The 24,157-nt window shown below is 39.9% G+C and overlaps 1 protein-coding gene across 2 annotated transcripts in view; it reads right to left on the reverse strand.

Annotated features, from left to right (window-relative positions):
• The window catches only part of ZNF385A (zinc finger protein 385A), a 151,854-nt gene extending 130,159 nt beyond the window's left edge, over nt 1–21,695 (reverse strand). Inside the window, exons 1-2 of one of the 2 annotated variants that reach the window (XM_069970240.1) lie at nt 21,639–21,695; nt 20,982–21,140 (exon numbers count right to left, since the gene is read on the reverse strand). In XM_069970240.1, the coding sequence (XP_069826341.1) occupies nt 20,982–20,991 (10 nt within the window). In that variant the 5' untranslated portion in view covers nt 20,992–21,140; nt 21,639–21,695. Of the gene's footprint in view, nt 1–20,981; nt 21,226–21,638 lie in introns of those variants that run through there. The other variant, XM_069970239.1, reaches the window with a different exon arrangement.
• Nucleotides 21,696–24,157: the final 2,462 nt, after the last annotated feature.

Consider the following 24,157-nt stretch of genomic DNA (forward strand, 5'->3'; position numbering starts at 1 on the left):
AACATTCCTAGGTGTTACTAGGTGCCTGGGGCAGGTCATATGGAGCTAACATGAAAATCCAAACCTTCTTCAATACATAGTGTTGGTTAATGACCATACAAACACAGGAGTACTTGTACCATCTTGTCCCCTGGAACATTGTACAGGCAAAACAATGCCACTCATCTAACAGGCTGGAACGCTCCTGTTATTTCTTCCATAACTTCCTAAAAAATCCTTCTTTGGCCCTCCATACACACACCTCTAAAAACTCAAGTTAACTTTACGGTGACATTCACTTGGCATCAATTCTATGCCTCTTTGAAATGTCATTTGGTGTTTATTACATTTATTTATAACTGAACTTTAATACATTTGCCATTATATTCTCTTCATTATCCACCATACGTATTCACTTCTTTTCCTGTGCCTGCCTATTAAAAGTCCCTGCAATTCCAGATAGCAGCAATTTACTGATTCTGTAACCTTAGCCCCAAATAACAGTCTGTAATGGAGAACTGCAGAATGCTGAGGAATGCATGATGAAATTTTAATGGAGGGGCCTGTATATCATAACTAGGAACAGGTACTGTATGTGTTTAGTAGCTGTCAGGGATGAAGGAAGTGAAGAGGGTGGGGGTATTGTTTTAACTCTACGCTTTACCTTTTTAATACGGAGATATCAGTATATCAGAAGTAGAAAAAAAATATATGGAGATTTTCTCTATACTTTTTTGCAGCCTATAACAGAATTTTGCTTATTTCAGATAAAAAAAACAAAGTAGGTTTAGTTAAAAGGCTTGGGGTTCTGTCAGATTATTTTTTTCCTGTTAACAGGGGGTTAATAGTAGTGTTACATTGATTCTGGAAATATCTCACTGATTGCACAACATGTTTAAAGGTTGTGTGTGTTATTGTATCTTAGACCCACTCACAACCCACACACAGGTGTAATGCTCTTTGGAAAGAAATCAGATATGTTTTTTCTAATTCTGGATAACGCCTTAAACTAAAATTTGCTCCAATGCTGGAGGGGGGGGAGGAATAATAAACATACTATACTCACTTCTTCCAGTCCCCCCACAGCTACCGTGCCAACACTCCTGACCCCCTACTTGTTTCTGCATCTTCTCAGTTCTGTGATGTCCCAGTCCCACAACTGGCCTACTTAGCCAATCAGTGACTATGGTAGTGTCTGATCTTTGATTAGGTGTGCAAGCCGTTCTTGTGGGACTAAGATGTTAAAGAACCTTGAAAAATAGGAGACATACAAAAGTCCAGGAGCATCTGCAGGGGATCGGAGGAGGTGAGTATAGCATGTTTATAACTTTTTTACTATCCCCAGCCTTGGAGCTAATTTTAGCCTACCCAGTATAACCCCTTAAAGGGGTTGTCCGGCGATAAAAAATTATTCACAGAATAACACACATTACAAAGTTATACAACTTTGTAATGTATGTTATGTCTGTGAATGGCCCCCTTCCCCGTGTTTCCCCCCACCCACGCTAGACCCGGAAGTGTGGTGCATTATACTCACCGCATGTCGTGTCGTCCACGGTCTCCGATCGTCAGCAGTGACGTCTTCTGGTCGGCACGCGACAGGTAATGTATAGCGCACCACACTTCCGGGTACACAGGTGGGGGTGGTGGGACACGGGGAAGGGGGCCATTCACAGACATAACATACATTACAAAGTTGTATAACTTTGTAATGTGTGTTATTCTGTGAATAATTTTTTATCGCCGGACAACCCCTTTAAAGTATCACAAGTCTACATACAAGGAAGACACCCATAACGGGAGCTAACAGTTTGCTAGCATAGCTCACTGAGGTCTGTACTGCCTTTTAATAGTAATGTTGCAAACCATTAACATTAAAATATTCGAACAAATCCTCTAGAACTACAGTGGTACCTCGGTTCTCGAACTTAATTGGTTCCGGAAGGCAGTTTGAGAACCAAGCAGTTTGAAAACTGAGCAGTGTCTTCCCATAGGAAATAATGTAAATGTGATTAATTGGTTCCAGCAGCCACCAATAATTACCTACAATACTCATTTATTACACTGATAAGTGCTCAGTATAATCACTACAGTACAGTACAGAACAGCACTATACTGTACAGGACAATAAACATAAGAAATGTTCATCAGAACCAGCAATTATAGTACAGTAGTCACCAACTCCTCACCCATCCTTTACTGTATAGCGTCCCCCCCATCCAAGCACTGTAATGTATGGGAGATGGTGGTGCACTGACTGTACTACTCCTGTACTGTATATGCACTCCAGCAGTCTTATACAGCACTGTACTGTATGTGAAGCCTCACCACTGCTTAACTCACCAGGTACAACCCACTATCCAAGCTCGCAAAAACCTTCGAAAAACGTTCGAAAACCGAGCAAGTTCAAATTCCAAACACTACTTCTGGGTACATTTTCGTTCGAATACCAAGCAGTTCGAGTTCCAAAGCGTTCGAAAACCGAGGTATTACTGTACTTCACTATTCTAGAAGTGTGTGCAACTAATCCTAAAGATTTTATAATCAGTCATGTGTTTAAATCAAATATATTAGTGATAATGTCATTGATCATAATGTGATCAAGTGATAGAATTAGTTTAGGAAAATTGCCACTGACCATAGATATACAGTATGTTAGTATCTTTAAAATTGCCCCCTCCAACTAGTTTTCTATATACTGTAATAAAAGCAATAATGCTCAACCCTAAGAACTGTGCTGAACAGAATCTAAAGTTCACCTATGACCCACCCTTTAAATAAATAAAGGTTGAAGAAAAATGCTTTGTGTGTATCAGTTCCACCACTACAGGTTCTAGCCCCATTCATCTCACACAACAGACAAGCTCCACCTCCAAGATAAAGGTATAATTGTAACTCAGCAGAATCACTTCTTTCTCAGGAGTGGAAAAACTTTGAATACAAAGCATTTAATAAAAAATTTATATGGGAACTGAGAGGCAGAATTGGTAATGTCAGGCTATAATGATGCTCAGACTAGTCCAATTTCACATAAAAGAACATAATAGACATATAGTAAAACAGAAAGATATGTACTAGAATACATATAAAAAGCTATGGTCTAATAATCTAATAATAAAAGCGTATACATAGAATTACAAAAAAAGGTTTCAATAACAACACTGAAATCGCGACAATATTGTATGCAATATGTTCTTTATCTACTGCTTTTTCCAAAACTTTAATGGAACACATTATTAGATATTTTGCTTCTATCTTTGTTTTAGGGTATGTTCACAAAAAGTTTTTTAAGGCCATATCTTTGGACGACTATGATTTTTTTTATATTTTACAGCCCTTATTCCATACGGTGTGTATTCTGATGACCAATTACCCATTAACTTCAATGGGATGCATTATATTTTTTACCTTATGGCCGTATTTTGCCCTAATATAATCTTTCAGCTGTAATTTATGTTACAAACTGTTGACACTTTTAAATGCTGTTAGGACAAGGAAACACATGACACCTTTCGTATATACATCTATACCTCCAAGATGTAGAAAATGCTGTTATTCTTGGGTACAAATGGAGGGATTTATCATACATGGTGTAAAGTGAAACTGGCTCAGTTGCCCCTAGCAACCAATCAGATTCCACCTTTCATTTTCCGAAGAGTCTGTGAGGACTGAAAAGTGGAATCTGATTGGTTGCTAGGGGCAACTGAGCCAGTTTCACTTTACACCATGTTTGATAAATCCCCCTGAAAGAGTCAAAGAGGTTTTTCCCAACTCCTGAATAGCTGTAAGCTGTAATGCCTCCTTTCCCCCTTCCTGCTTGATGGACACCTTGAAGCTGAGTTCTGAGCAGGTATAGGAGGGGGATGGGGTGTTACAGCTTGCTGTACTTAAGGAGCTTGGGAAAGCCTCTCTGACTCTTTATTCTATGGAATAAAATCATTTTTCTACACTCTGGAAGCACAGATGGATATATGAGAGGTACCATGTGTCTCCATCTCCTAACAGCATTTAGTCAACAGTTAGAAATGTGAATGCTATATGCTTTAGTTAAGCACAAAGATATTGTTCATATAAAATACTTTACCAGTATAATTGCTGTAAAACATTTGGATCATGCAAAAGACAAGAATGAATTTGCTATGATAATACAATAATCTAACTCCTCTAGAATCAACAACCTTTCAGTTTTGCTTGCAATTACAGTATATTATGCAGATTGTCACAATAGAATTGTAGCAGTATGAACACTCATCACCAGATGCATTGACATGATTGTTCATCCATCACTTGCTTCCTTGACAAGAAAAATTCCATCACTTGTTAACTCAATCATGGCTTTATTCAATATCTTCTAATGGTATGTATCAAAACTGGGTCGGCAGGACTTGCGCTCCAACATCTTGCCAAATTCAGGGCTTGCCTTAACATTGGCTCATGGCTCATAATGTTTAGTATTTAGACAGTTGTAATCAATTACGGCTGTTATTCTATACTGCCAGCCAATATCCCATTGACTTCAACAGAGTGCATTATTATGCTGAAAATATGGCCGTATTTCACCTTTATGATGTGTAAACACAGCCAAAAAACAGATTTGTCTACAGCAACCAATCAAAGCTCAGCTGTCATTTCTCAAATTGTTCAAGTAAAATGAGAGATGAGCTTCGATTGATTCTTACGGGCAAATCAGGTGTCCTGGACAGATCTGTTTATCCGGGCTTGGGCTAGGGTAAAAATAACTCACTCACCCTGCCCTATCCATCCCATTGTGCCTGGTTCTGGCTGAGCAGTGATTCCTGCATTCATTTCAGGGAGCACCTGTTCAGCCAATCACTGGCTGTACCAGTGACACACCTCCAGCAGTGACTGGCTGATCAGGCAATTCCTGCCTGTTGAAATGAAAGCAGGAAGCACTGCTCAGCAGCAATAAATGTGGCAGGGGATCTCAGAGGTGAGTATAAGATTTGATTTTTTGTATTTCCATTTTTAGCCAAGCCCGAGCTGGATGCAAATATTCTATTTTCTAGCCTACTTGGTGCTTACCTATTTAGACTGTTGCCATGGGAGAATGACTATTGTTTTTTAATAAATAAAAGGGACTCACTGATTTAGAAACAACATTTTCTGGATTTAAAAAGGAGGTCCTCTCAGGAGACTCATCTATTGGCCAGAGTGGAAAGTTATTAAGGCTATCTCTCACTCTGGACAACCTGTTCCATCCTACATTACACAGACAGTTGATTGCCCTGATTGGGTATAATGCAATGACTAATTTGCCCTATGGTGACGCTGCAGGGAAATTGAGCACTTACTGCTAGTTTTCCACAGCAGACGTCAGGGGGTTCCAGCAGGGGGACAGTTTGTTACCAGTTTATTTTGAAGGGAGATTCTAATACATATGGATTGTCCAAAGCAAAGAAGCCCTTTAATGTACAGCTCCAAAAGGTGGAATATGTTATAAGACTTGTCAGAACGATCAACACAATCTATATAGCCTATAATTATCTTATGAGCCTCAGGCTGAAAAATTATACCAATAACCTTAATACAGCTGCTTTGCTCCACCTATAAGCCAAGATTTATAGGACATCTAATTGGCTAAACTCTGACCTGATTATTCTGCTGTTTTCATTTCCAGTGTAGCTTGGGTAATGTGAACAAATAAAGCAACCTGTCTGAACACACAACACATCCATTCCATTACATGGTCCTCTGAGAACTAAAACCTGTAAATATTTTATACTGACACTTTTATGAAACAATTACCAGCTACTGGTTTTGTATTTTCCAACTGATGGATAAAAGTTGACTACATTTATGCTCTATCCAAATTATTACCCCTGATCCCGTGGAGACTTAACTACATGACCTAGTGCAAGGGTGGCCCAGTTTAGGATGAGCAGTCGTGTAAGTTTATACATGGTTACAGATGAAATGATTCACCTGAGAGTATAGACTGTCTACAAAATAACGTCATCTTGATGGGAGTACATATATCCAATGTAACATGGACATGATAAGACTTTATGCAATGTACTTAAGGGATCTTATGAGATCCCTTAAATTCTAGAAGTATCTTTACTATTATCTACTAAAAATCACATCTAATAATTAGCGAGTTTATTCAGAACTAATGAAATTTCTTCAGAATTTTATCAAGTAAATTTGCATTATCTTGTGATTCACTTAATATTAGCAAAAAAAACAAACAAACAAACGTTACTTACTCTCTACCCAGTCCTGTCTTTGGCCAGGCCCTGGATCAGCTTTTTCCAATGTGACATCTTTAGTAATGGTTGATGATGTCAGTCATAAGTAGGAGGGGACCAGGGACTGACCACAGATGAAGTGAGGGAGGGGAGTAAAAACTTTTACACTAAACAGTTGTTAAGGCCTATGTTGTATTTTTGGATGCTTGGTAAGTACAGGAGTCCCTGCTCCTCTACATAGTTTCCCTGGTGAACTACACTTAGGTACACCTAGACCTACAGTTGGGCTTAATCTGAATTGACAAATTTGTCAGCCAATTCTAAAGGAAGTCTCCTGAAATTAATTTCATAAGCTTCACTCATCTTTAGTCACATGTACCTTCATATGTCTAAGTAAGGAGATAATACGTATACTATAATTGATGGACATCTTGGAAGGTTTGGAATTTTCATTACACTTCTTATCAAGGGTCCCTGAAATAAAATGGGTTAACCTCGGTGGCTCATTCATTCTTCCCTGAGCTGCTTTATTTTTCATTTTATCAATGCTGGAACTAGTCTGTTCTTTGTGTTCTTTAATTAAATGTTAAATGAGAGTTGGGGGGAAATTTAATCAGGCAAGACTGGTTCCAGTGAGACATCCATATGTCTCTGTCTGCAGGGGATGAGTCTGCAACATCAGGCAGTTTATTACGATCAACCAAAAACACTGCTGGAAGTGAGCTAGAAAGTAGCATGACTGTGCATAGAAACATACTTTCTGTTAATTACAACAAATACAGTGATGAAGAGATCTTTGCTGAAAACTCCAGGGACCCCATAGTAACCCAGAATAGCCAAGATTGGTTTTCATTATGTATCCAGTGCTGGGTGCAGTAAACACAATCAATCAGCAGCTCTTAATGGTCTTTAAACCCTTGTTGATATTACAAGTTATGTATTTTCCTGCTGGTACCAACAGCTACTGGAATTTATTTTAGAACAAATGTGAAGCAGTTATTAATATGACATTTCCTGTCTGCCTATACTATACTATAAGTCCAGGAGCCTAGTAATAGGGGTGCAAAGGCGTGCACACTGCCACATAATAAAATATCAATATTATACATGGGGGCGGGCATTGTTAGAGATTTTTCATTGGGATCTAGGAACTTAAAATTACATCTCTAGTTGAATTGATTCCTGTCCATTGACAGTTTATATTATTTATGATTAGAAGGTAGAAAAAAGGGTCCCTTTCACCCCCCCCCCCCCCCCCCCCCAAATCTGTTGACTTGCTTTTAATTTATCTACTAAACCAGCTTTGGCTGTTCAGGCATGATGGGAGTTGTAGTTTTGCAACAGCTGGAGAGCCAAGGTTCCCTACCCCTGTAATAAACCACCCATCTACCCGTCAGGAAACAACCAGGGCTTTATAATGGATTCTCAGTTACCTCCACTGTATTGTCCTAGGCCATTTAGCCATAATTTTGAAACCCTACCATAGACTGACAACCTAAAGGGGAAGCATTTAAAGGAATTCGTCAGTTAAGTTATGTTGTCCTCACTGCATGCCTGGGGTCAATGTCTATTTGGATGCCTTAAGATTTTACCTCTATATTTCCTATTTTAGGGTATATTCACACGGGCGGGCTCGCAGCGAGAATCTCGCTGCGAGCCCGGCAGGTCCTGGTAGTTCCCATACACTACATACTTGCTGCGGTCTAAACGACCACAGCGAGTATGTAATTATACCGCCCTTAACCCCTTCTGCTCCCGGCCGACTCCCCCGCTGTAAGCATACTTTACCTGTCCTTGCTGCACGGGTCCGGCGTCCTGCTCTCCCGTCCGGCCAATCAGTGTGTTGCCCAGCCGCAGCCACTGATTTGCCGGACGGGAGAGCAGGACGCCGGGACCGCGTGCAGCAAGGAGAGAGGTAATGTATGCTTACAGCGGGGGAGCCGGCCGGGAGCAGAAGGGGTTAAGGGCGGCAGAATTACATACTCGCTGCGGTCGTTTAGACCGCAGCAAGTATGTAGTGTATGGGAACTGCCAGGACCTGCCGGGCTCGCAGCGAGAATCTCCCATGTGAATCGCCCATGTGAATATACCCTAATAGTTTTGCCTATTTTGTGATGTACACCAAGTAAACCTCCTCCAAGTAAACCTTTGTCCCAATGTGTAGTTGGTAACCTGTCTTTTAGCAACATGTTAATATTGATTACTTTTTTAGACCATTTCCCCCAGCATCTTTATAAGGTCTTTTGCTGTTTTTCTTGGATTGATTTAGATTTTTCACACCAAAGCACATTTATCTCAATGAGATAGAACACGTCTCCTTCTTGAATGGTACGATGGCTGTGTGGTCCCATGGAGTTTAAACCTGCATATCATCGTTTATACAGAGGAATTTGTTACTTTCAGGTGTTTGGAAATTGCTCCCAAGAATGTACCAGACTTCTAGAAATGCACATTTCTTTTTCTCATGTCTTGGCTGATTAGTTTAGGTTTTCCCAGGATGTCAAGCAAAGAGACAAGTAGGCCTTGAAATCCTGCCACAGGTACACATCCAATTACCTCACATGATGTCAATTACTGTAGCCTATCATAAGCTTCCAAATGCAAAATGGAATTTTCCAAGCTATTCAGTCAACCTGGGGTATATGGAAAGGTAAGATTTCAATAATATATGTTAGTTTTTACCTAAACTTAAAAAAAAATTACAAGAAATTTTAGACCATAATTTCAGACCCCTTTGTATACAGTTTTCCACCTGCTCCTGGTTTTAGACTTTTATAATGTTGCAATGTCCTCCCTGTAATAGGTGTTGAAAGAAAGTGTGATTTCCACCCAACCAGGCAAAAAACTGTAGCCCCCCCCCCCTCTTCCCCCTCAACATACCCACCTGGCCCGGTGCAGTCCCCTGGCGTGTCACTCGTGTGCCAGAGAGCTGGGAGAGTTTTGTGTCCGAGGGGTGGATTGTGTGCCCGGAGGAGGGGTGGTTGTGCAGGCTGCTGTGTTCCTGGGGGATGGGGCACAGGTGGGGTGCCTGGGGTGGGTAAGTCAGGTAGAGGGGTTGCCCTGTGCATCCAGGAAGGGGGGATATTGCACTCAAACACGCTTTGTGGATGCTCTGGGTCCCCCTGCAGGTGTGTGTGGCTACGCCAGGGGGGAAGGGTTGCAGGCTGCCAGAGAGGGAGGGATTGTAGGTGTTGCATGTAAGTTTTACACTATTTAGTATTGAGGTTTCATTAAAAAAGATTCAAATGTAGACATGTGAGGTTTTTGTTTAATATGGTACAAACTGTATTAAAAAAGGATTCCAAGATTATGTGAAATTATACAGCTTTCCCATGCTTATCCAGTATTTTACAAAATGTAAGTATTATGGTAAGGGTATGTACACAAAAACATCTGGCTGCATACAACAGACCAAGTGTATATTGTATTGCAGCTCCAGATCTATTCCATTCTGTCTAATTAATCCCTATTGAATTGTTTGGCCAAACAAAAGGAAATAATACAGGGTAGATCCGCAGAAAAGAATGCACTTGTAAATGTTGGCACTGTTGTATGGATATCACAGTACTGTTTCTGTCCCCAGCTAGAATATTCAATTGACATGAGAGTAGAACATGCTGCTAATATTGTTACAGAAATATGAATGAATATGAGCTCAGAGAGGTCTTACATGGTAAAGTAATGTAAATAATGTATGTTACCAGCAGGTATTGGTGAAATAAAAGTGAACATGACCACTAGATCAGACTACACTGAGTTTATTTGTAGTCTGTTACCAAGGAAACACATACTGTAGGTGTGCATAAGACTAGAATGATAAGAGATTTTAAGTTAAGACTAATTGCAAGCTGTTCAGTCTTCCCACCTTACCTACTCCCTTCTCCCTAGCACTTCTGCCAGTTCCCTGCCCAACAGTGTTGCCCAATATTTAATTTCTCTGCAGACTATTGTATAGTCAGTGAGTTTGCAGCACTTGCTGCATCATTCAGCATACAAATGCTGCATGCTGTGCTCAAACCCCACTCTCCCTAAGGCTGCGTTCACACATTTTCACACAGTTTCATGTGTTCTTACAGTGATTTTACCTCTTTTTTGCAGTGTAGACTAAATGGTGTTGTTTTACCACAAATGTGTAACTGCAAAATAGTGGGGAAATTGCAGCATAGATGCCTCAAAAACACTACAGGGGACATTTATTAAGTTCTGTGTTTTCTGCGCTGGGCTTACAAATGTCCCCGCAGCACCGACAGTACACTGATTTATGTAGAGGCGCATTGCCTCTACAAAAATCCTGTGTGTACCAGTGTGCGCGCCGAGAAAACCTACACCAGCTCAGAGCTGGCATAGGTTTCCTTATCATTTTTCGGCAAGAAAACCTTGCGGAAAATGGCCAGATGCGAAAATGTATTCGCAAGACGGCCATTTGCGAATACATTTATTTGCATCTGCCCATTTTCCGCCCCAAAATACACCTTTTTGGGATAATAAATGTCCCCCTATGTATGAAAACAGGAGAGTGAGGTGTGATTAAAGCATGCTGAATGATGCAGCAGGTGCTGGAACCTCACTGATTGAGCAATAGTCTGCAATAAAATTAGATGTTCTGCAACAGCTTTGGGCAGGGTACTGGCATGAGTGCTGGGGTATTAGAATATGCAGGATGGGAAGACTCTGATGAACAGCTAAAGGAAAGCATCCTGGGACTTGTAGTACTGAGCACCTGCTCAACCAGAAAGTGGAACCATGAAATGCAGAACTAAGACCCCAAAACCAAGTAGATTTTTGGAGATTTCAGAATCGGTCAGACAGGTAAGCAATTCTATATGTTTCTGCAGAATGTTTAGTCTTTTTTTACCTGGTGTCGGAGTACCCCTTTAAGACTTTATGCTTTACAACTAGGGGTTTTCTTTACATATGCAAAGTCTCGAATTTCATACTTTAGTCATCTGGTTATGTGTGGTCATTGACTTCCCCGCTTCAGCAATCCTAAAACTATTTTGCCAGATGTAATATTTTTATAATTGATTGTCTGGAATAGATTGCAAGGTGACCTTTTAGACAAACAGGGTCCCTTTAACAGTGAAAACATGTACACTGTTTCAGTGGATAAAATAAAACGCTGAGCCTGATAAGGACAAAGAAGAGCCATTCGCATGGTCAGCTCAGCACACATCCTCAAGGGACACATCTGTCACTCTGCAAACTGCCACAAACCAAAAGCTAAATGACCTCTGCCTAGTGCACAGCTCAGGGCAACAGAGTCCCCATGAATGGTTCACCGCCATGCTTCCTCATAGGAAACTATGTAAACAGCAATTATTTACTTCTTCTGAAAATGTCAGCCTATATCATATTGCTGTATGTAAAGGCTGCCTTACTGTCCATGGACTTCTTTTTAATTAGCTGTAAGAATAAGCAAGGGAGGAGATGAGGAAAAGTATGTGGGACAGGGAAGGTCTACTGATATACAGCATTGTGACATCCAGAGCATCATCAGACACAACCCTCTAATTATATAGCATCCATCATAACCTATAATACATTGCAATACACATATGTTTTCTTCTGTGGGAAAGGTACCAGTAATGGTTTTTATACCTCCTACAGAATATTGACTTAAAAAATATATATGTCCTTATTAAAAAGATTTTCTTCATACTACACTGTTCACGTACTATTAGCTATACAGGTTGTGTAGGTAGAGGTACCATAAGGCATTTGATGACTCATTATACTATGTACTGAGATAGTCCCTATGTTGGTGTAGAATCATGATGAAAGACTGATCACTAGAGATCGGCGAACCTACCGAAAGCTTGAGTTCGCACAAACCTTAATGATGGACATTTGAATCCTGCCTGGAGAAGTGGGATGCAGCCTGAGGACTGCCTGGAAAAAAATAGATACAGCCATAGGCTATGTTTACATGTCTTTTTATGCAAAATATCGGCTGTTGTTTTTAAAATTTTACAATGACAGTTATCAATATTGTTCATGATCATTATTTACGGCTGTCATTATCAAACAATGAACGTTACTTAAAAAAAGATGCTGTGTGAACTTAGCCATAGGCTGTACTTTCAGCAGAACTATTGCCAAATTTGATTATCTCTACTAATCACTCATTCAATTTTACAAACATACATAAAAAGATCATTTAATGTGGTCATCCGCCAAATTAAAAAAAAAAAAAAAAAAAACTTTCAAAAGCAGCAAGACAGTCAAAACCAAAGGTTGGACACCACTGCCCTATATGTTCTATAATTGCATCTGTACAATTGATGGAAGAACTATAGAATGTATAGAAATGTGACACCACCAAATAAACTGCTAAAAAAAAGTCCAAACGTTCATTAGAGTTCATATGTAAATATAATTTTTTTTATTTTATACTATAATGATTTCTGGCCCAATTTTTTTTAATGGTCAAATATGTCTAAACTATTTGCTTCTACTGATTTGAATCTAATATCTATAAACACAGTGAGTAAATAAAACAGCAACATTAAGATGACTTGGCAGACAAGGACAGCAATGATAGAGTGCATTGATTCCATTATTGCAGTAATAAATCAATATAACTACAAGTGTATTGAAATCCCCATTCACACGCGTCAGCTCCACTACAGATGGCTGCTAAAATATCAGTCTACCCATTGTTACTAGCTGAAATGGTATTGATATACTGTAGTTTCAAGGTAAAGTAAGCAAGAGCTACACTTTAATCTTGGGAAATGTGTCTATATGATGACTTCCTTTTGTCTTTATTCCCAGTCCTTCTTGAAAACATTTCCATTGTTGAATGATTTCTTGTCATAAAAATAAAAAGAACAGAAAAGAATATATGCTGCCGTTTATTTTTTATAAAGAAAATGGCCAATGAGACCTTAAAAAGGATTATTTCACAATATGGAAGTTTACATTAATCCTCTTTTCCAAGTAAAGCCCTTGAGGGCTGAGTTTTGCATCTGAACTGCCAGGTGAGCTCTGTCCCTATCTATACTGAGCAGCTGTATACCACTCACAGAAGTGCGGCCATACCTGACATTAACATCAATGGAGGGAGTACTCACTGTAAATTAGATTTTGCTTAATCTCTTTATATTTCTTAAAGTGGATCTATATCTCCCTGTCACCCCACCCCCACCTCAAACTGCTGGTACTGCTGCATAGCCAGGTTTAATGCCAGCCCTTTCCAGAGGTCCATTTGGCTGCAGATGCCTTTGTGTTTGTAAAAAAAAAACATCTTTTAAACCTGGCGGCACAGTGTCAAAAAGACAGGGCCTAGATTTTCCATGTCCTTGGCCTGTTGGGTCTTCCTTCCCACCCTCCTTCTCAAAAGCGAGGCCCCTGGGCAGGATCATCCTATTCAGCACTAGCAGAATTCAGCACATGCGCCATAGTGCCCCGAAGTGGCGCAGGCATATTGACGATGCCCAGCTCTTTGCTCTAGGCTACCTTGTCATTGCTCCTGCCCAGGGGGCTTCTTTTTAAAACGAGGAGGGTGGGGAAAACACAGTTTTCTTTACTGTTGATCAGAAATTCACAGATCTAAAGTTGATGAAGGTGTTTTTGAACCCTACCTGGCACTGTGATTAGCAACACCATGTGAAAATGTGACAGGGATTTCAAAAATTGTAATGTATGTAATAATATAATAGCATCATACCATGCAGACCCATGCTTTAATTGTCAGGTTCACATTTATTTGTCAGTGCATATGCAATTGAAGTACTGTCTTTTTATTAGGCCTAAACACAATGGCATATTATTTTAACTACATAAAGAAAATATTTCTTTTCTTTAAATTTCGCAACTGTGAATCGGCCAAGGTTACAGCCTTAGGAAGTTACATTCTATGGGGTATAGACTGTTAAGCAATCGCTCAAATTACAAACTAAAGGGGAAAGCTCCTATTATGTTCCTCTAGGTGTGGCAGAAGCTGAATGTTTTCCCTCCATACTTGACTTCTGCAAAGTGCACTGCTTTACTTGGCTGACCAGAAGGGATTACATTTTATTGCTAGTGTAAAAACCTGACATAAGTATTGTTGCTCCCTTGTGAGTGTACCCTAGCCCATTCACTATCACTGATAAACTCTCCCTTGCCAGACTTTCGCTATACAACTATTGTTATGTGTGCAAACAATCTACAATCTCTTCCCATTGTGTAACTTTTTCTTTTGATTACAGATAATGGAAAAAGGAACTTCTGAAACTGGGATAAAACATATAAAACTTTTCAATATGATGAATGTGTGAATGCCATGTACTTTTACTTTATATTCAAAACCCTTTAACAGGTGGAATTTGATAGTGTTGAAATGCTGTTGGATGTTTTAAGTTCTCAGGTGTTACCCCATATGTTTTGTTGTTTTTGAAGGAAGGTCATTTCACCAAGTATGAACCACTACAAGGCTTTCAGTTCACACGGACCAACAGGTTACTAAATACCAAAAGGGCTAGGAGTTTATGGGCTGTGTTGGTCCGCCACAGAGGGGGAGAATGTTACAAGAATGGTATGGTGACATATACCTGCACAACAAGGAGAATGAGTTTGCATTCATTGTAATGTCTATTCCGCTCCTATTCAGTAGTTCTGTAAATGTAAAAATATGGGTTGACTGAAGTTGTGTTTTTATGCGGAAGAAAGAGATTACAAATTGGTCGCAGGTCAAAGTCTAATTTCATGAAGATTCCATAACAAGTTACATGACAAATCTATGGGAACATATAGCTAAATTAAGTGGACCATACCTATGAACTAAAAGGGACTGGTTGGTGTACCCGCCATAAGATGGCACCTAATGATGAAGCATAGTAACAAAGGTAATAAGGTTGAAAAAAGACAAAAGTCCATCAAGTTCAACCTACAGAAACCCTACAGTTTTAATCTAAAGGAAGGCAGAAACCCTTATGAGGCAGATGCCAATTGCTCCATCACAGAAAGAAAAATTCCTTCCTCCCGACTCCAATGACCATTCCATCACTCCTACATAGGACCGCCGCACTACTTGCTAGAAACTAGTGCAGGCACTGTGGAGGAGGCACAGTGACTTCCGCAGGACAGATGGATGCACCCAATGGACAGACCAGTAATTGAGGGGGAACAGCTTCACAGATCTACATAATTGTGGAAAAATAAAGTACCAAGTCAAGGTAAGTAGCATACTTTCATCATTCATTTTTAACAAAATAGTCAGATATTGGTCAACTCATTTAATGCTCATATGGCTGACAGTCATTTTACCCAATGCCACCATAAACATGCACACTTAGCTCAGATGAACATGAATACTTGTTTCAAGGGGGAGAGGGGTATAAGGTCCTGCCAGAACACAATGAGATCAGACCTCCCCGATTCTTCTTTTCCTCACAAGCAAAAGGTTTGGCTGCCAGAAGTTTACTAGATATATTTTTCTAACGTTCTCCCAACCAACCTCTTTCTCTAATTTATACTGTTTCCTTTACATACAACTATATACCTAATGGCACAAGACATCCATAGTTACTTAGTTATATTGTCCCTTACTAGAGGTTATTTAATGTTCTGGTTGATTTGGTAAAAAAAAAATACTAAGCGGACTGATTTAAGTACAACTTTTGTGAAACCTTTAACTAGTATGCATTAAAAACCCAGTCAAACAAAAAAGAAAGGTCATTGCGCTTGTTACTTCAGCAATGAAAGAACACTGTCCTTGGTAGTATTCAGATTCCTAGAACAGATGAATACTGAAGAGAGAAGCCACTGCCTGACCAATGCTTTCAAAGTCCTAAAATAATACAAAAAAAAATTTACATAGATCCCAGTGAGAGCCTATTTCTAAACACATCCGTCTCCTGGTACATACAAACTCATTATCACCTCATTATATGCTAGGGATCTTGAGTAGAAATGAGGAATGACAGCCCATATGCCCAAAGTTCCAGGCAGAGGCCAACAGATGTTCCAGTACAATCGGAGACTATACAGCATGTTAACCATGGCATTGCCCATTTTATAGACTGGTATAAGCCTGTGTTATTGCTACAGAGGATTAACAGTGAAAACTATACAGAAGTAGATCAGCTGATTGTGTCATTTAACTGTTTCATGTTGTACTGTGATAATGCAGAAGGTTTAATTTACTTCTAAGCCATAGATAGCAAATGGAGTCCACACACTGCAACATCTGTAGGTCAATCTCATCTGCGATGTCAATAAGCCTTGAACAACAAGATGTAAGAGGTATTACAAATGCATTGCTGTTCAATAATGTAAATAAAAGTATGGCTAGACATCAAGAGGAGCATCTATTCTCTCTTCTTGAAAGCCACACTTCAGCATATTTTGCCTCATGTACTTATACAGTACCAACTCCTGGATGTCTGGCCAATCATACACCTCAAACAGTAAAGGTCCCCTAGGCTGTTGGTGTAAGGTGTGAGATGATTTCAGGGGAGATAGGGATCAGGCATGATGAAAAATCACTTTCCGACCCCTTTGTTCTGAAAGAGATAAGCCACAGCCAGAGCTCTCTGGCTGCAGCTTACCCTTCTGATAGAAAATTCAGGATTGCTTAGCCATGCTGAATATTCTTTTGTGTGGGGAGGACAGGGATAGGACAGGAGAGATAAGTGACAGCTCAACAATTGTTTGGCCCTCGAGCAAAACACTTGTGCTATCTTCCCCTTTAAGCCCCATAGTTTGGAGTTAGAGAAGGATACCAGCATAGATGGGTGCACTGCATGGACCCTACAATTCAACAAGTCTTCTCTCCAGGATTGATAGGAGGTTTGAGACTGAACAGTCTGATTTTTACACTTTGAATCCCTTCTCAATCTGGAAAGCACATTTGTGGTATCTTTATAGGCCAGCAAGCTATAAAGGGCACACACAACATTCCCAGCAAATACTCTATTAAATATATTGTTAGGTTATCTTCCTAGAAAGTCGCCCCCTTTGGGATTTATTTAGGGGTAATGATAATTAATTGTGGTACTTTTTATGGTACTATGATAATAAGACGCCTAATCTGGTGCTGGGACTATTAAGTAGGATACAAAATTCTCGATTAGGGGACAATAACATAACAATGCCTGAAATACATCCCCTGCTATAGTATAAGTAACGTCATTCCTTTGTATATAAATCACTGTCATAATGATAATTTGCTGCTGGGTAACATAGAAACAATAAAAAAGACAGTAATTTGATGTAAACAATTTCTGACTGTTAGTCATGCGTCCATAATTTCTCCTCCGCTGGGGAAGATTTACAGGGAGATGATGGAGCAATCTTCTTTACTTGGATTGACAAATCAGATGTAAGATTACAAAGATGCTTAGAAGTCCATTACAAATCAGGCTTCACAAGCTATTCATTTCATAGCTACCGCATGCTAATTAAAAAAATAAAAATTCCACACAGTCCCATAAGACTCCGCATTACTCGTGTGCAATATGTATAATGGAGGCCATTATACATTACTATGATTAAAGGGTCACAAGAGGTCTGAGACTTTCTTACCTGGAAGAATACCTCACCATTTTTTTTTAATCTTTGTATTTTTAAAGTGGTTTCATATTCCACTGCATGGACTTTAATGTCAATACTGCAGCCTTTTAAAAGCTTTTTGGTGTCAAGTTTGTGACTGCTTACATCCCCAAGTATGATCTATAGATGAACATTTTATACCCTAGCAATTCTATACATCTTCCTATTCTGCTCACTTAGTATGTCTGTGCTATTCTTTCTGCTGGTGTGTCCTTGGATCCATTGTTTGTATCGAACAATGGTTTCCACATAGGAAATGATCAATACAAAGTTAATTGAAGTTATTCATACCAAGCTTTATATCCTTGAAAACTAAACATATGCCATTTGCAGAATAAAATAGAGAAGTAATGTCAACAAGCTTAGCATCTCAATAAGCATCCATTACTCTATTATTGTGCCTGTCAATTCAGGACTGATTCATGACTCCATCAGGAACACTAGCTATACACACATCGGAGGCTACTTAAGATATCCATACTCATTTGATTAAAGTAGACGTTCATGAAAACAGATGATTTCAACCAAAACGATCACTTGTCGTGTGAAATCTAACAACTAACGACCATTTTAGCCAAATGATTGCATACTGTTATCGGACAAAAATTGAAATGTTTGCCCAATTGTTTTATTGTTCAGAAAAAAGTCCTTTGTCCCCAAATGATCTCTCAGTAAAAAAAGTATTTTTTTCAGAATATTTCTAAAAAGGATATGTATGGTCAGTATAAAGAACTCTAATGGTTAGTGTGGACTAAAATGTGCATGGCAGTATCTGTCAAAAGATCATCAGATGATTATTGATTCAAATGTATTCAATAGAGACGAATGAACCGCAAGCACGTACAGGTTTGTTCGAACCCCAACTCTTGGCATTGGATTACCGGTGGTTGAAGAAGTTAGACGCAGACCTAGGGGCTGACAAATTTTTGAAGCCAAAGACAGGAATGGATTTGAGAAGAGGAGAGATCTCAGTCTTTCCTTTATGACCTGTTCCCTGTTTATAGTCTGTTCCAGGCTTTGGCTTCAAAGATCTGTCAGATAAATCTCTCTGTGTAAACGCACCAGGTTGTTTCCATGTTTTTCAGGACTTCCTAGGGCTGCATCTAACTTCTTCCGTCACTGGTAATTAAATGCCAAGAGTTCGGGTTTGGACGAACCCAAACAAGCTTGCGGTTTATTCGTCTCTACTAAATACCTTCTGAATGAATGATAAACTGATGGCGATATGAAAAACTAAAAGTATCTGGTCTAGATAAAGAGGTGGTTTCCTCAGTATAGATTTTTTCCATTTTCTTTTCAGCATTCATAAACTACATTGTTCCCCAGTGTCAGACTGGCCCACCAGAGGACCGAGGATCCTCCGGTGGGCCCCCAGCTTTAGAAACTGCACAAACACTGACTGACATGTCGTTTCTCACTGGTCCTTCATTGGTCGGCACCCAGGATCATTTCCTCTGGTGAGCCCCACATACCGCAGTCCGACACTGTTGTTGCCCTTTTAAATTCAAAAAGTTTTATGTCTGGTTTTATCTCAATGTTTGTTGTGAGTTTTTCCATTCCATGAATGCAAGAAAATGCTAGATGGAAGTAAGAAGTCTTAAGAAATGGTGTTTTGCCATTGTTCAGGTCCTGACTGGAACAGGTACAGTGACTCCTTGTCTCATTTTAATTACAAGGCGGGATACAGAGGCGCAGCTGCTGAAAATGTTGGTGGTGAGCCAAGGTGAGGAGGGACACGTGCAGCTGTGTCCATTCGAATGAATGTTTCAACTCCCCAGCGACCAATATACATCACAGCCGAGATAGCCAAATAACTACATACCCACTTGGCCACTACCAAATTTGCTAACCCAGCAGATTTACTGCTCCGATGAGTGGGAGGTTAAAGAGTAAAAGTTTGACATTCCACATTTTTTAAATAAAACTTTCTATAAAGGAGTCTTACATAAGACTCTGCCTGTATTGTGTGGGTATGTTCTAGTCAACAGTCACATGTAGCTGATCCTTCTGCTGACATCCTATATATTCCCGCTCCCAATACCTACAACATAAAGACTTCCTACGCAGAGAGTGCATTAACATTTCAGTAGCTCTAACTATACCTCACTCCATCCAGCCAATATGCAGCATATGGTGGCTAGTAAACACAACATACTGTACACAACTATGCCAAAGCACAGATTATTACCCTGAAATCCTACAAGGATTAGTATTGCACAGCAGAATAAACACAGATCTTGCTATTATGAGGCCTTTCTCATATATGCAGATTCCCTTAAAATGATTTTACATTACTTTCAGTACCTCAGTTAGAACCGAGGGATCCAGATGCTGTTACTATGCAGACAAGTGTTTACAGGACCAATGGGGGGATAGAACATTTAAATGTCGAAATGGGTAAAAACTTTACAAAACATTACAAAGGCTACAGTACTGACTGAACTGTGTCTATTGTACAACATTCTGACTTAAAGAGCAGACCAAGAGCACACTTATTCTACCGGCACCAGGAGTAGCAGCGGTCCATCTGCCCCATCCTCACATCTAGACTACAGCCAGAGAAGGGGCATAAAGTTGAGAGGGGGCGAGAGAAGGGAGGGGAGGATTAATCGGTAGTCATTAGTTATAATAAAATCCAGTCAATTCTGGTTTGTAGGATAAAAAGTTTTTCTTCAAGTTCTAAGAGATGGAGAGTGGTCCATCAACTGCACCATCAAGACGGAGAGGAGTAAAGAATACAGAGAGATGTGGAAACCCTTCAATACTGGTTTGTGAGACCAGGATAAGTTCAGTGGGAAAGCACAGTGGGTAGTCTCCACTAATGTCAATTCTTAAGGGGGAATTAATGATATAGGAAGACCACCAAGAGTTATCGGTCATTACTTGAAAGCCAATTGTTACCAAAAAAGTTATTCTACTAGTTCTTGCATATTCAGTAGGGGTAGCAGCTGTCCATTTAAGAACTCCTCAAATACACCGCTGGAGAGGTGCAAGAAAAGATGGACAGGGGACAAGTAGAAGTCATTGATGGTGCAGAGGAAAACGATTCAAAGACACTGAACATCTACAAAACAGGCAGCATCAAAGGGAGACACAGTAAATCTGTGAATGGGGAGATAAAAATAACATAGCAGAACATAACAGGGGAGCTTAGTAAAGTGATGCAGAGGCAATACAATCAATAGAATCCATTACGGCAACAGCTTAAGGAAAAAGGAATCAGAAAAATAATAAAAAAGGTGGAAAATGGTTACTCACCCAAAATCATGACTTCAGCCTGCAGCAGGGTCTGGCAAACACAGGACGCTTCTCCTCAGATCTTGTGAGGAGGGGCTGCTCGCTTCTCAGCCCCTTTTCTTTCAGTCGCTCCTGAAGCACTCTGTCCGCTCTCTTCTTTAGACAGCAATTGGAAAAGCCCTTTACCAGCACAGAAAAGGGAGAGGAAATGTTAGGGCTCTGACAGATTGTGCGACAGTAGAGGCTGGGATGGGGAGGGGGGGGGGGGGGGGGGGGGGGAGCAGAAAAAAAACAGGAATAAGCTTGCGGATTTCTAGTGAGTGTCAGATTGGGAAGGATAGTGCCCTAAAACCACTTCTGACAGGCCAGGCAAAGGTCCAGCGATGTGAATGGAATAATCTTGGAGTGTGTTAGAGATTCCAGAAACTCCTGTGCTTTTCCTATTTGTAAACTGTTACTGTGCTGCAGCAAGAAGAAGCAGAAGCCAGCTGCAGAACTAAAGTAGATTACAGAGTTTTGGACACTCGCAGAAGCCAACTCCTCATCCCTTCCTGCACATGGGGGCAATTCTGGCCAAGGTCCAAGAAGGGTTCACCCCAGCACCTTTATTCAATGCATACAAGAAAGCTCCCAAATAAGCGAGGGAAAGTACTGGAGGAGATGCACTCCCTGTAGTACCTCTGTAGTATCCCACAGCTCTGTTCTGCACTGTGCCAGGTGAGGGGTTGGACTCTGTCTCACCTGGACTTGCTTCCCATTGGCGGAGCTGTTTTGCCAAAGGGAGGTAAGGGTGGGGAGAAAAGAAAGCTATGGATTTAACCCTTTGGTTTACTTCTCTCACAATGCAACCTTTTAATTCTTATACATGCAGGGTAGGGAATCCTGGCTGTCTAGCTGTTATAAAACTACAACAAAGCTTTAGCTTTGGCTGTCCAGGCATGATGGAAGTTGTTGTTTTGCAACAGTTCGGGAGCCAATGTTCCCTACCCCTGATCTAGCAGAAGAATTTAAACTAGGATTCATAGTGCAATATTTTACAAAGTAGCCCTGAAAGTTACAGTAGCTGGATTTCCGTATTTTAGCAACTTTAACAACGTTGCTATATTGTCACCCTCTGTTCACACGCTTCTATCCTGTTTTAATACTACAGTGTATGGATACAGAATAACTAGGTCAATTTATAAACTGAATAAGCCTGGATTGTAATGTGCTTTTGCTTCTTGTTGCTGTGTTACAACAGAGATGACATCTGTTTGGCTATTGCTGATAGTTACAGGGTATTATATTTTTTATATTTAGCAGGATTTTATTTTTAATTTTTTTTTATATTTTTCTGTATGTAAAGAAAACCTAATAAAACAAATCTATTTGTTAGGGAAGTAAGCATCTCTGTTAAAGAGTCACTGTCATTAAAAGATTCTTTGACATGTCATCAGTAATGTCAAAAGTTATTGATTACAGTGGGTCCCAGGCTGTGATCAGGGGATATAGCTGGGGAGTGGGCAAGGGAGCAGTGCGATCCACTTCCCGACCAGCCACTAATTCCCACTTACATTGTCAGAATTAGCCGTTACGGAGATATGGCCGGGGAGTTGATTTCCCCAGCTATATCTCCTGATCACTTTAAGTCTCAGCAGTGAGACCCACTGTGATCAATAACTTTTGAGATGCCTAATGACATCTCAAAAGTTATTTTTAGTGACGGGTAATCTATGTAAAGTATGTCACAGAGGTTTTCTGGGAAGAAAGATAGTGATGAGCTATCCACAGGATTCCTTTAAGGATATTGCGGTCAGTGCATGGGTTACTCCTAGCGATGAACAAATCTTTCAATATTCATTTAAGTTCCATTGTGGAAAAACAATGTGTTCTGTTACAAAAAGTTTGGTTTCTAACAAATTCAAAATTTGTGTTAAATTTGGACCAAATGCGATTTGTGGGACATCAGCTTGTAACATTACTCCAGCTAATGTTACCCCCTAATCTGACCGGAGAATTGCCACAATAACAATATTAGGCTATGTTCCCACTTCAGGAATATAGCGGGAAAGGTATTGGTCTTATATTGGTAATATAGACGGCCGCTAATAATGATCATGATGATTATTAGCCAATTGGGAACATAGCCTACATGTTAACATTTTTACCATAGATAATGCCATCTCTGTTGACCCCTATAGCAAATGTCTGGCCAGTATTTAGGTAGTAGATTATAATGTACTGTATATGCCATTTTCAGACTGTAGGGAAAATTTCCATTTGACCAAAAATGTCAGCTTGTCACAATAGATCCGAGTAGTGAACCATGCAGAGATCAGTCCCAGCTCTGTTCATATTAAGAACTATTTTCCTACCTTGCTAAGCATGTCTGCCTACTCTCTTTACCTTCCCGTATGACATGTATTGTAATAACTAAGCATGATTTTTCCTCACTTGTTCCTTGTTCTATAGACCAGCATTCTGCTTTATCCTGTTGTTTTTCCCTTACAAACCCCTGCGTCTTTGCTCAGTAATGCATGTTTTGGTTCCATGTACACCCACATGGTTTTTAAATTCCTTGTTTTGGATTCCACCTCTGCTCATCCATTGATCTTTTCCGGTGCTTTTTCTTTCTCCCATCTACTTCTGCATGACACATCTTTAAACGTCTAAGAAGGTGGGCAAATCTTCCGTCCACATTCTACGTACACCGATTTCTTCCCTACCCCTCTGCTATAGTAGCCTTTACCCGTCCAGTAACTATCCCCCCTCCCTGTATGTCTTTTCAGCGTTCTCTGTCTGTATACCAGTCTTGTTCCAGCCTCCCATTCAGTCAGTGCACCATTTCCCCTCCCCCAAGTGAGTCAGTGACAAGTGCCCAGAATACTAAACGTATGACATACTGAGGAGCATTGAAGCCTCTCTGGGATATGCACATCATTCACATCTGATCTGAGAGGGGGCGCTGTTCAGTATATCTACTTGCTATTAATATAGGATATCAAACATGGCGATTTCACCCCCTGTAAATTTTTATACTACATACTAAAACTTATCTTCAACATTTTTTAGTTTGATCTTTCATCCAGTACCTTTTTTTGCTATTGAATTTTATGTCAAAGGGGTTATGCAACGAAAATCTTTTTCTTTCAAAAAGTTATACAGATTTGTAATTTACTTCTATTTAAAAATCTCAAGCATACTTTTCATACTTATCA

The sequence above is a fragment of the Dendropsophus ebraccatus genome, chromosome 5 (assembly GCF_027789765.1).
Source record: "Dendropsophus ebraccatus isolate aDenEbr1 chromosome 5, aDenEbr1.pat, whole genome shotgun sequence".
Classification (NCBI taxonomy): Eukaryota; Metazoa; Chordata; class Amphibia; order Anura; family Hylidae; genus Dendropsophus; species Dendropsophus ebraccatus.